The sequence below is a fragment of the Vicia villosa genome, unplaced genomic scaffold (genome assembly GCF_029867415.1).
Source record: "Vicia villosa cultivar HV-30 ecotype Madison, WI unplaced genomic scaffold, Vvil1.0 ctg.000077F_1_1, whole genome shotgun sequence".
In the NCBI taxonomy this organism is placed as follows: Eukaryota; Viridiplantae; Streptophyta; class Magnoliopsida; order Fabales; family Fabaceae; genus Vicia; species Vicia villosa.
The window spans coordinates 967,550-980,476 of NW_026705001.1; the positions used below are offsets into that span (position 1 = coordinate 967,550).

Consider the following 12,927-nt stretch of genomic DNA (forward strand, 5'->3'; position numbering starts at 1 on the left):
GGGGTTGAAACTCCTTGAGTAAGAGTTCCGACAGCGGCGGAAACCCAATCTTACGTTAACAGAACATTAACCTCAAGATTTTCAATGGGTAATAACAAGTCGTTGATTTGGATAATTGTCAAACATTACGTGATAATGTTGACCTTAAAACGAGGGTTGAGTTTTATTTCAAACTCTTAAGGAAGTTCAATACCGAGGGTACGTGTCTCATGGAAAAAGACACAATATGAACATCACCTATGTGAATTTCGAGATGGTGCCGTCTCAAAGTGAGAGTTGGAGTTTCTCTCATGAAAAATTCATGAAAACAGGGTAGCATATGGCCATAAATAAGTGCTAAGCGAGATATGCAGAGGAAGAACCTTTAAAGAGTGTGTGTAATGTAACGCCGGTCTAATCACATGGATTAATGGTTTAAAAGCATTGCTACCTAATATTCCGATTAAACTTTGCGTTATTCTCACTAAGGTTAAGTTTTAAATCGAAAGATACCTAACTGTATTAACACTCTTTATATCTTTATTTCTGGAATGTGACAAAAAATGGGAATAGATTTTTGGTTGTTGCATAAATTTGTTTTTTGAATTCAAATTTACAACATTTCATGAAGGGGTGCCTTGTGTCATTATAGATGAACCATTGCAATATATGGTGAAAAGGTGTTGTTTCATCGAGAGTTGCAAACTTATGAAACAACACATGCAAGGCCTATAAATACACATTTATGAATCCAAAATAAAACACACAAAATCATAAATCCTCTTCATTATTCCAGACACTCTTCCTTGCGTTCGAGGTCTTCACCAGTCTTGTGCAGACTCTAGTAAGGCTGACATTATGCTGGGTATTCTTGCTTTCCAAACTCTAAGACAATTAAGAGAGTGCTTGAAATACTTTTAAGGAAAGTGACTCCATTCACGATTCAGCCTGGATCCTTTTGATCTTTCCGATATTTCTAACAGACAATTCAGTCCCTAACAGACAACAGCCAAGTAACAATATTTATACAGGAAATTTTTCTAGTTAGATCATCCAATTGGAATATAAGAGTGAGGTAAGAATCATGTCATGATAAACAACTCATAATGTGAACATTTGTAAGGAGCTTCTAAAGAAGAGATGGAAAAACAAAAATGAGAAAATATGATTTAAACTAATAAGGATCTCATCATGGTAAATGTTTCCTCAATATTTTGTAGCAGCAGTACTAGTAGCACTCAAGATGAACATTACAATAGAGATCAAAATCAAATAAGGAATTTATACACAACTTCAGTACACAAGTCGCGGCTCAAACTCGGCTAAATCTACAGATCCTGATTCAATAGGTGGCATCAGATATGCAGCCAAGAGTTCAGACACCAGGGCAGCAATCAGTGGAACCCTCTTCAAGTTCTTTATCACTGAATTCTCATCACTCTCACCAATAGCAAGAATCTTCTGGTTTATCACCACCATCCGGTCCAACTTACGCTTAAACTCTGGGTTCTCAACATCAAGAACAGCTGGGAAAATCCGTGCAGTTGTTCGGTTTGTCTGCAAAAACAATCCAGAAATGAAGCTGGTTAGCTGCTTGTGATTTATGAGTTCAACATTTATTATTTGTTAATCAACTCTCAAGTCAGTCACAAAATTCGTTATAATGTATTTAAGAATAACACGGAAAAAAGGGCGATAAGAAGAATGTTTGTCAACTGCAATTATAGTGAAGATGCAAACAGAAACATACCTCAATGATGACATGCATGTCAAATTCTTTAGTGTTAAGTCCGATTCCTTCATAGAAATCCGTGCGCTGGCAATCATTCAGATACATTGTGACATAAACCTGCAACACAAATTTGACATCTATGTTTTAAGTAATTGAATGTAATCATATGTGCCAATACACTATCGGTGTCAAACACATTATAAACTTTCCATTTGAAATGTCGGTGCTACATAGCTTTTCATCCAATGTCCATTTTCAATTAAGGTTTGTATAGTATCATGTAACTTAAGACCAATTGAAACTAGCTATTAAGGTTTCGACTAAAGAACCTTAAAGGAAGAGCAAAAGTTTGTATGCTAAGAAAGAAAAGATACCGATAGACAGAAGAATCGTGACCACAGCTTGGCCTTCCAGTCGTTAAGAAATTGCGGCTGTGCTTTCATCAAGGCAGAGAAGAAGTCTCCATGCCTGTTCTCATCTTGGCACCAGTTCTCAAAGTACTTGAAAATGGGATAACATTGGTACTCAGGATTTTCCTTGAGATGTCTGTATATGGTTATGTATCTCCAGTATCCAATTTTCTCCGACAAATATGTAGCATAGAAGATAAACTTGGGCTTGAAAAAAGTGTACTTCCTTGCTTTTGTCAAGAATCCCAAGTCCAATGCCAAATTGAAATCAGATAAACCCTTGTTCAAAAATCTGCATAGAATCAAAAGGGCAAGGTCAATTACAGAATACAACAAATTGTAAGTTGTAACTAACATTTATTATTTTGATGATTTTCTTCTCGTGCATTGCAAGGTTCTCAATACTAGTCATATAGCAGAAGGTGTGTTCTTACCCTGCATGTCTAGCTTCATCCCTAGACATTAGAGAGAAAATCTCAGCCACCACAGGGTTGGTTTTCTACAATATCAAAATGGCAAACAATAAATCAATCCATGAACACAAAACCAAAAGTATATAAACAAAAACAGCTTCTTATTAGACATAAATATAGCAGTGTGACGCTAAACGAATGTTATCAACCATGGAGAATGGCGATTTGGTCAAATTCTGCTATGCTAGAGCTGCTATTTGACAGCAATTTATACTAAATAGCATATTGCAGAACAATAACGTTTGTTTCAAACTCCACTACAATTATTGAAAATGCAGGATATTATCATTTCAGTCCCTAAAATTATTAATATTTCAAAATAACCCTTAAAAAAAAATTTACTTCATTAATCCTATCAAGTCGGATATCATTTTTAAATTTTGTTAAGTTGAAAGTTAAACAAAGTTTATGAAGAAAAGAACCAAACCTTAAGCCTCCTTCCAAGCTCTTTGTAAAGAAGAAACCCAGAGAATTCAGCAGTACAAGACCTCTCAAGAAACTCCACAAAGATCTGTCTAAGAGGCCCATCAAGTTTATCAGCAGCTTCCTTAAACTCCTTGTTCCTAACAAAATGAGTCTGATTGTAATCAGTTTTGAACTCCTGAAGCAAAGCCAGAAACTCATCCTCATTAAGGTTCTTGTTAATCTCAGTATTGAAAAGCGTCTCCATTTCATCAAAATCAGTGGTGTAAAACCTCGGTGTCAAAAGGGTCTCCTTGATTGCAGTTTTGTTGGGCTTCTTGCTTGGTTTTGTTGAAGCAGGTGATGAAGTTGGAGTAGCAGACATTCTGATAGAGTATGAAACTGTTCTACGTAAAGGGTTGAACTTTGGAGTGATGTTGCTGAAATTTGAAATGGGTTTCACCAGAGCCATTTCTGCTGCCATAATTGGAGCAAAAGAATTGATGGGTTTGTCTAAAAATCGGAACTTTGAAGATGTTTTGTGAGGACTAAGAAGTGAGAAAGAAGTGTAATTTAGATGAGTTTGTGTGATAGAATCTCATCCAATGAAATCTTTGAAAGTTAATTGAAACATGACATGTGGCAGTTGTTGTAGGTTTGTTAAGGAAACATGATTGGTTGTGGTGATTACATGTAGTAGATGAGAATTTGTGGATTTGTTTTACTCTCTCATTGGATACTTGTTTCTTAATTTTGGTTTAGATTGGTTTGTTTTGGATTAGGTTGTTTTAGTTATTAGTGAAAAATTAAGGTTGTTTCTTTAGATTACTGTGTGCTGAACTAACATGGGGAGGAATTAGTTTTGGGATTTCTTTTATTATTTTTAAAAAGGTAAAATATTTTTGTTGTAAAGTAGAGATCTTTTAAGTTTAGTTCTAAGAAAATGTTTACTTGTAAGAGTTTAAAATATTTTTGTAGTAAAGTAGAGATATTTTTGTATTAATATAAGGTTGATGTAAGAGTTTAAGTCATGTTTTTAAAATCTTAATTAATTTTTAGAAAATAGAATTGATTAGGAAAATGAAAATTGAAAAATAAATGTTTTTTTTTATAAATTAGCTTGACAAATATCAAAACATTGCAATATGTGCGATGGCAAATATATTTAAAAAATTAAAATGATATTTAATACGATTGCAATGTGTGTGTTATATAAAGTTTTTGAAGGTTTCGAATGTGAGAATTGAACAAGTCGAATGAGACGGAAAGTTATAAAAAGTAAAGATAATCAAGTTTCATTGTAGAGGGCAAAACAAGACAAATTAATTTTAAAAATCAACATTGAAAGAAATTAATATTTAAGTGTTTTAGTATTTCTAATCAGTGATATGTAAGATAAGCAAGAGTAAATTTTAGTATTTTTAATCGTTTAACATGTTGTTTCTAATCAATTAGAGAGTGGTTAGCCCAGTGAATTATTGTCTTTTTGAGCTAAATTTATTTTATACAAAGGAGTGTTGTACTCACTTCGGAACAAATTTTTTGAACTATATATTATCCTATCTCACTTATTCTCTCCTTTAAAAAAAGAGTTTTATATACTATACATAGTCTTAGTGCTAATAGAGTGAAAAACGTGAGTTGTGTAATTATGTTAGTGTGCTTCATTTGCTTATTCAAGAGCTCTCATGTGCATTTATAATTGACCTAGAGGTTGAAAGCTAAATCTGTAGAAAAAAAATAGTGTTAGAAAGATTGTTGGGATGAACCTCGGTAAAAAATCAAGTTATCAATAGTGGAAATGTCCAATGAAAACTCTTGGGTGATAAGAGTAAATTGAAACAATATAATCTCTTGTGTGATCTCCCAAATTCTATCTCTTTAATTTGTTTGTCTTTGATACCTAAATCTCTACTTCTACCCCTTTCCTTAAACTCAATTAACATAAAATCAATCTTTTGAAAAGCATTTTTAAAAATCAAATGTCACAATTCACCTCCCACTTATATTTGGAGCCAATGTTGGTCCATAAAAGTTAACCACATAAGCATAAACAAACCTCTCCTTTTTTAAATATTTTCAAAACAGAGTTGAGGATGGAAGCAAAGGTTTGAAAATCGTGTTTAGAGTAGGGGTGTGTATGGTTGGTTATCTTTAAAAATCAAACCATAACTATTTTAAAATTATTTAAATGGTTTGGATCTATAACCATAATCACATTTTAATTAAAATTGGTTATAAAACCGATTATAAATTTGGTTATGATTATATAACCAGTTTTTTTTAAAAATTCAGAGAATTAAAATATTTGGATTTGAATATTAACCGGATTATAACCAAATCCAAAATAATTTAACCGGTCAATAACCATTTAATTATATCTATATTATATGAACAGAAAACTAAACCATTAATAACTAAACCGGTTAATAATCATTCAAATATATCCGGATATTTAAAAATGGTTTAGGTTTGGTTATAGATTTGGGCATCACAACCGGATATTTTGCACACCCCTAATTTAAAGAATACACAATTAGATAAATGTATAATGAAAATATTAAGGAATTGCAAATCAATGTGAATTAACTTGTAACGATGGAAGAGTTAATCTAATTAAATTTAAACAAAGAAATTTGAATCTTACGGGATTAACGAATTAAATATTCTAAAGTTACAAGTCTTTATATAATCAGTAGAAAGAAAATCTACAAGACTATATCTAAATACACCTACACATAGAAAGTAAATCTATAAACAAGAAGTAAATCTAAAATTATGCAGAGTGCTCAAATGCAATAAAACTATCAGATGCAAGATCTAAGGAGAAAAATAAAGAGAGATAGCTAGAGAGATTGTTTGCTGAGATTTATACTAATTCAGTGTCTTGTTATTGCTTGGCATTTAATCTAGTCTTTGATGATAAACCATAAAACTTTTGGTGTTAATCTCCAACTATTAAATTCATAGTGTCCTTTTATATGGTTAATAGGAAAAACAAAACGTTGAAATACTTAGAGTTAACCACTAAGCTACACAGACTAATTATTTATTCTTCTTCAACTTCACATAGCTCGCAAGGCTTATAACATCTCCAAGATCAAAATCTTAAGAAAAATCTCCTTCACATATCACAAGCATTTTGAATTCTTATTCTGCAATAATATTCACTAAACAAAGCAGAATATGAAGAAAGCATACTCTGAAGTCTGAATAATGCTAACTCTGGACTCCGAACTTCATCATATTCTGAAGCGAAGCTGAATTCTGAAGAAGTGTTTCTCTGATGGTCAAGTATCTGGACAACCAAGACAAACCTCTACATCAAACAATCCAGAATATCTATGATAAATCAAGCCTCATCTTCATTAGACTCGGAAGTCTATATCTACAAGGCTTTGAACTCTGGTCAAGCTTCAAATCATCTTAAATCCGAAGCAAATGATTGAGAGAATAATGATTGAATGAATATTCTTGGAGATAGTACATTTAAATTGGCAAAATCAAACATTCATTTTAAAAAGACAAATATACAAGTAATCTTAAAGGACTGTACTACCAACAGATCTTCGCGATTTACAACTCAACCTCGCACCACTATTATAGTTGTGATATTGATGAAGTTTCTATTTTCACTCTCCAAAAGTACTAATCATCATCTTCCAATTTTATCCTCCAACAGTCCTATTCATAATTTATTTAAAGAAGACAAGGAAATTGAAGAAAAACAACAATTGAAAAAAAAAAAAGTGTGAATTGTGAAAAAGAAATATGTGTGCATCATTGTGAAAAAGTCGAAACAACGTAGATCCAAGTCCTAGCTCCAAGTCTGACACGCACCTCTAAAGTTTGAGTAGGCATCATGGTTTTCTTACTTGTTTTCTGAATCCACCTTCTTCTTTCATGTCTAGTCGTCGGAGCACATTTCTGACTCCGATGAAGCTCTAGATTTTTCTGATTATAAAGTTTCCATAATCCTTATTTGGAACGTTTCTTCCTTTATCAACACACAGAAAATTTCATTGTGAATCACTGGACATTTGGTTCTAACCAAGACCCTAGCCACATCTAAACTAGAGTGATTACTAGTCTCATCATCAGAATATATGTAAGAACCCAGAGGTTTGGAAATGAACTCAAAAAAAATCGTTGTCCATGCATGGCACTATATTCTGTAAATCCGCAACCAATAAACTCTTTTTGGATTGACATCCTTTTGATTCCATTTTTTTACCTCCTTAAACCATTGATTCAACCAACTTCCTCTAGATTCCAATAGTGTCTCCAATTCACCCTTTTTTTGATCTTCCAGCAAAAAGAGGTTTGCTCCTAGAGTTGTAGCTTTAATAGAGAAGTAGCCTTTCATGTTGAATATGTTTTGAATGTTGTAACTTGTAAGTCAATTCTGGATTTTCAACCAACCCTATAAAAGCTTTGTTGAGCCTTATCAAATCTTCTTCCTCTCGATCCACCTTCTATTGAAATTTTAACCAAATAAGCAAGTTGTTGTTTGTCTTTCCATCGATGGTTAAAATTGGATTCCCCAATAAAATGTTGTGTTACTTGGATTCCCCAATAAAATGTTGTGTTGCTCCTCTCGATCCACCTTCTATTGAAATTTTAACCACACGAGCATTCGACCTTGTATCCTATGGTCCGCTAGTGAAATGACCACCACCTAATTATTTAATAGGAAGAGTCTTGGATTTTAAAGATTTTTTCAGAGCGGCACCTGAGCTATTTTCTTGATGCATCTTAATGAGAGTTCTGGACACTTCCCCTTGGAAGCTTCTCTAGAATCTTGGTAGATTGACAAACAACTTTTGGTTCCCGATGAAGACATTATTTAGTTTAATGGCTAGTTTCCTCTTGTCACCGAAATTAAAGTATCTAATGAATCTCTAATGCCTTCCCTTAATGTCTCTTTTATAAGAAATGATAACCTCGTCGATGTCTCCGTAATCTTTGAACACTTCAAATATTTCCTTAGCTCCGCATTTCGATGGGAACAAAGTAGAGAAATATGTTGTTCCAGCCTCTTCAAATCTGCCTTTTGCCTATTGATTTTGTTATCCCATATCATGCCCTTGAATTTCCTCTGTTCAACCCGTTTCCATTGCCCATCCTCTTGCTTGCTTAAAGGCATTTCGTAGCAATAGAAGTGTCAAATTTTATTCTCTTTTTTATTCTTCAAGTTACACGTTATTAAAATAGGTGGATATAAGTTTATATTTTTATTGAACCCAACAACACTCAGGCTGGCCCCGATAACACTCAATAAGAGATTTTTTTTTGTAATCGAGATATATTCAATAAAGAATTAAGGGTTCTCAAACCTGTTTACAAGAAAAACGAGGTAACGTCTTGACAAAAAAAAAGATTACTCTCCAATTAAAACTCAAAATAAATAAAACAAAGAATTTTTGTTAAATTCATAAAAGAGAACGCTATTCATTAATCATAGAGATACCATGCTAATACATATCATAGGCATTAAGATTAAAAAATATGATATGAACACAATTAATCATGCATCAACAACTCATATTAAAATTAAAAAAAGTATGACATGTACTAGGTATATTGTAAATATAGAAAGAGCCAACTACTTGTATGAAAACTATAAGTGTGATAATATGACTATAAATATTAAACAAATGACATTAAATTCATTTAATCAAAACATGAAATTCTTCACGATATTACTTCAATTTGTTTTTACTCTTACACTATTTGCACTCTAATTTTATTTTATTTTAAATAAAATTAATCCACGTATAATTAAAATTAATAATAGTGTATTTAGCTTGTTACTAAATGTTGGAATCATGTCACAATAAAAAATTCTCATATAATCTCTTATGTTATTATGACTATAAATTAGTTTTCTAAATAAATAAATCTAACTTCACAAAGTAGTAAATAAAATAGAATTAAAATTTTATATTTGAAAATAAGTTATATTTATACTACCTCCGTCTCAAATTATAAGATACACTTGAGTTTTTTTCTTGTCCTTCCTCATAAGACTCTATTCAATAGTCAAAATGCATTAATTATTTTTTTCTAAAAATTCATCTATTTATATTATATATTTTTAGGCAATATGTAATAAATACAGTTACATACCCCATTAATTATTTCTTTCGAGGATAAACTTATAAAATTATATAAAATAGTCGATAAAATTTATACTCTAATAAATTTTCTTAATTCCCGCAATGTAATTTATGGAATCTTATATTTAAGAACGTAATAATTAACTATGTGTTAATAAAAAATCTACTTCAGTTAACCTCAAAGGGTTGGCTCAGTTGGCAAATGAGCTTTCTCCAAAAAGAGACGGAACCGGCTAGTACCCGGGTTCGATCCCGGCTGGAGTCAAAAACACCTCACTCAATATTCAAGGTTTTGTAAAATTCTTTTTCAAATACCCTCACCTTCACCATCATCTCAACGAACCAAGTCTCCACCGCTAAAACACTGTTATGACTTACACCACGCCAGAAATAGCGAGAACTTCATCCCCGTCTGATTCATCCTGTCAACTCAGTCTCAGGTAATTTGAACAAACATTATGTAAAGTTAAAACCCTAAGATTTGTATTATTATTAGTTTGAACTTCTGAATTAAATTTTATGTGATGAAACCTGTTTAAGTGAATAATAAGAACGGGAGATACTTTCTTTATCAAATATTACATGTGCATTTGTTATTTTTTACCATACTCGTCATAAAGGAGTTTTGTATTGAGTTTTACTAAGACAGTAAATGACTCTAGAGATTTGCCAACGGATTGACCCTCTTTTACATTTAAAATGGGTGGTATTCACTATACCATATGTAGTGATAGCACACCCTATCGAAAATCAAAAATAACTTTCATAGTGTCTGGAGATTGAAATCATGACGCACCCATTTTGCAACAAAGCCACTTTATCAAAGAGACGCCTCATTTTCCCAACAAAATGTCTAGATTTCAAACTCTAGATATACCCTTTTAAAATTTGAATTTTGTTGTTCTTTTGATTGGATGCTTTAGGTAAAATAACATGGGAGATATAAGATGTAAATTGGGAATATGCATCATGTAGGACAAGATGTTACAACATGTGTGCAACATTTGGCCTCAGTTTGTAAACCAGGTTTCGTGAGTAAATCAGAGTGTGATTTTGTTTGATTTCAAGGAGTTTTGTTGTTTATCTTTTAGCAATATGTTATTAAGGAAGATTTTCTATAAAAATTTCGAAGACCAAATCAAATTAAATAAGATTTAATTTGCATAAAGATCAAATCTCTTGGTGGATATTTAAGAAAAACAAATTAAATCTACATCAAAATCATATTTGGTTGTTCTCAAATCAAAAGCCCATTGGAGAAAATCCCAACAGATGATTTGTTGTATAAGAAGACTCAATCCTAACATTGAATTAGAGGGAAAGAGTTCAAGATCTAGTGTGTTAGGATTTGTTATTTGAGTCATTGTAATTGTTGCTCTTTCTGCACCTCCATAATGCCTAAGTTACATATTAAAAGCATAAAGGATGGTTGTGTTAGTTGAGTTGTAATTCAACAATTATTGATTTGTTTTATGTATTAATCACAAGGATCAATGATTAAGAGAAAGTGAGAGGGGTTCTCATATTAAGGGAAATTTCTAAATAGAGAGACACAGGTAGTATTAGGAAGAGAGGCATTGAACAAGGTTTGGTCATCTAAGACTATCTGTACTAATTTATTAAGAGTGGATTTTCTTTCTTAGGCTGGAAGCTCCCTAGACGTAGGTGACGTTGCATCGAACTGAGCTTATAATCTTCTGTGTTATTTACTACTTTATGATTTTCTTTCTATTATCTATTTATCTGTTATAAGCATGTTATACACATTGTCTCATATATCGTGTGTGACTCTTAATTGGTGCTTCGAGTCTATAGGCCAAAAGCGACTCCTAATTGGTGGCAAGTCAAATCGTCAAAGAATATCAAGCGAAGGATCCCTAACTCGTCAAATATCTAAAAATTTACATGACTTATTAGAACGTTTAAAATCTTTCTAGGTAATGTATGTGCCCATGGAATTGAATTTTAGGGTGGACCTTCTTTCCAAAATCTCCAGCACAAAGAGATCAGGACATAATCGCACTGTAATTCAATAGACTCTATTCACCCCCCAATATCGAGGCAGATGAAGCCAATACTTTTAAAGTCGCCCAAACAACCAGCTGGATGACACCCGTAATACACTATCTACAATAAGACCAATTGCCATTGGACGAGTTAGAGGAGAATAAATTTACAAGCACACAACTAAGTACACCATGAGGTCAAGAAAGCTCTATAAAATGGGAAGGGCTTCCACCATGCTAAGATGCCTAGGGGATAATGAAATCACCCTCGTCGTTGTAGACGTGCACTAGGGGGCTTGCAAAAGTCACATTGGTGGACGAGCCAGGGCCCATAAACTGTTATGGGTGGGCTATTATTGGTCCATCCTGATGAAGGACATTAAGGTTTTCTCCTTGAAATGCGATAAATGCAAGAAGCACGTCAATTTGCATCATGCAGCAACTAAACTCCTTCGTTTTGTCACGGCACCTTGGCCATTCTACCAATGGGCCGTTAATATTTTTACCCATTTCCCATTAGCGTCAGGTCATCTAAATTCTATGAACGTCGGTGTAGGCTATTTCACAAAGTTGGATAGAAGCTGAAGTCGTATCCCAGATCATAGCAGAAAGAGTTTGTCATTTTTATTGGCAACAACTCATGTGCAAGTTCGATTTTTTTGGGCATTATTATTTCAGACAATGGTATTCAGTTTGTCAACTCTACCGTAGTCAATTTTGTCAAGACCTAGGACTGCTAACGGAGTTAATTTATGTTTTCCATCCACATGCAAATAGACAGGATGAATCAGCAAACAAGGTGGTATTGAAGGGGATAAAGAAGAAGTTAGATGACGCCAAAGGACTTTGGGCTAAACACCTTCATGAAGTGTTGTGGTCATATCATACCACTCCTTATTCAACCATGAAAGATACTTCATTCACAATGGTATACGGAGCAGACACCATGTTGCCTAATGAAATCAAAATGTCCATTTGGCGGCGCTCAAAGTTCAATGCGGAAGAAAATGAGGCAAGGCTAAAAAAATATCCACTTGTCTCTCACATCAGGGAGTAATGTGTATAGACTATTATGTGAGTAGATTGATGATCATATCTCATGAGGCATGGATATGAAATATTGAGTCTTCACTTATGCATAAATATTATGAGTAATATTTATAATGGATTGGTTCACCATGAGGATACTAGATGGTGTGTTATGTAAGTGTCATAAACTATTTTCGTAGTGTCATAACTATAGGCGGGTGACTCTCTTATAGATTTTTTTGTGTAAGGTTAGCTCTCTTATAGATTTTTTTGTGTAAGGTTAGCAGAGGTCTCGTTGTTCATACTATGTTCGTGATCAATCTATTTCGACGATCAAAAATTCTATTTCACAAAAAGAAATCAATCAATCTTTGACTCATGATCATCCATAATAAGGATTCATTATATGAAAAAGTAAAATTGTAATTTTATCCCCTGTTTACTTATATTATTCACGAAATTAAATCTTCATTGTGTGCTCTTTTTTGTTTTTATGTTGTTGCTAATTTTATGTGCTCTATTTTTTGCTATTTTGTCTGTTTATTATGGAATTTAAAATTAAAAGTATTAATTGTATTATATTATGTGTCTCTGTCATTTACATGTCTCTAAAAAGGTTATTTTTTATTTTTCATAAACTCTACTAGACTCACAGGTTTCACAACTTTTAGATATCTTCTGACTTAATCATGTGGTTTCAAGTTCAAATTCAACCATGAAAATACAATAAACTCTGGACAGAGAGTTTTATTGTTCTCTTTTTAATTTTGATAAAAG

At 32.8% G+C, this 12,927-nt stretch overlaps 1 protein-coding gene across 1 annotated transcript; it reads right to left on the minus strand.

Annotated features, from left to right (window-relative positions):
• Nucleotides 1-1,120: 1,120 nt before the first annotated feature.
• On the minus strand, nt 1,121-3,563 carry LOC131623709 (magnesium-protoporphyrin IX monomethyl ester [oxidative] cyclase, chloroplastic-like). Its single transcript, XM_058894724.1, has 5 exons — nt 3,022-3,563; nt 2,556-2,620; nt 2,086-2,413; nt 1,730-1,828; nt 1,121-1,536 (listed from the first exon to the last, which is right to left on the minus strand). The coding sequence occupies exons 1-5, from the start codon at nt 3,478-3,480 to the stop codon at nt 1,273-1,275; spliced, it is 1,215 nt and encodes a 404-aa protein (XP_058750707.1). The 5' UTR covers nt 3,481-3,563; the 3' UTR covers nt 1,121-1,272.
• Between the last annotated feature and the right edge of the window lie 9,364 nt (nt 3,564-12,927).

Coding starts and splice junctions, on each gene's coding strand:
- LOC131623709 (XM_058894724.1), bottom strand. CDS start 3,480: ATGGCAGCAGAAATGGCTCTGGTGAAACCCATTTCAAATTTCAGCAAC. Junction 1,829..2,085: donor CACGATTCTTCTGTCTATCG/GTATCTTTTCTT, acceptor TTTGTGTTGCAG/GTTTATGTCACAATGTATCT. Junction 1,537..1,729: donor ACATGCATGTCATCATTGAG/GTATGTTTCTGT, acceptor TTGTTTTTGCAG/ACAAACCGAACAACTGCACG.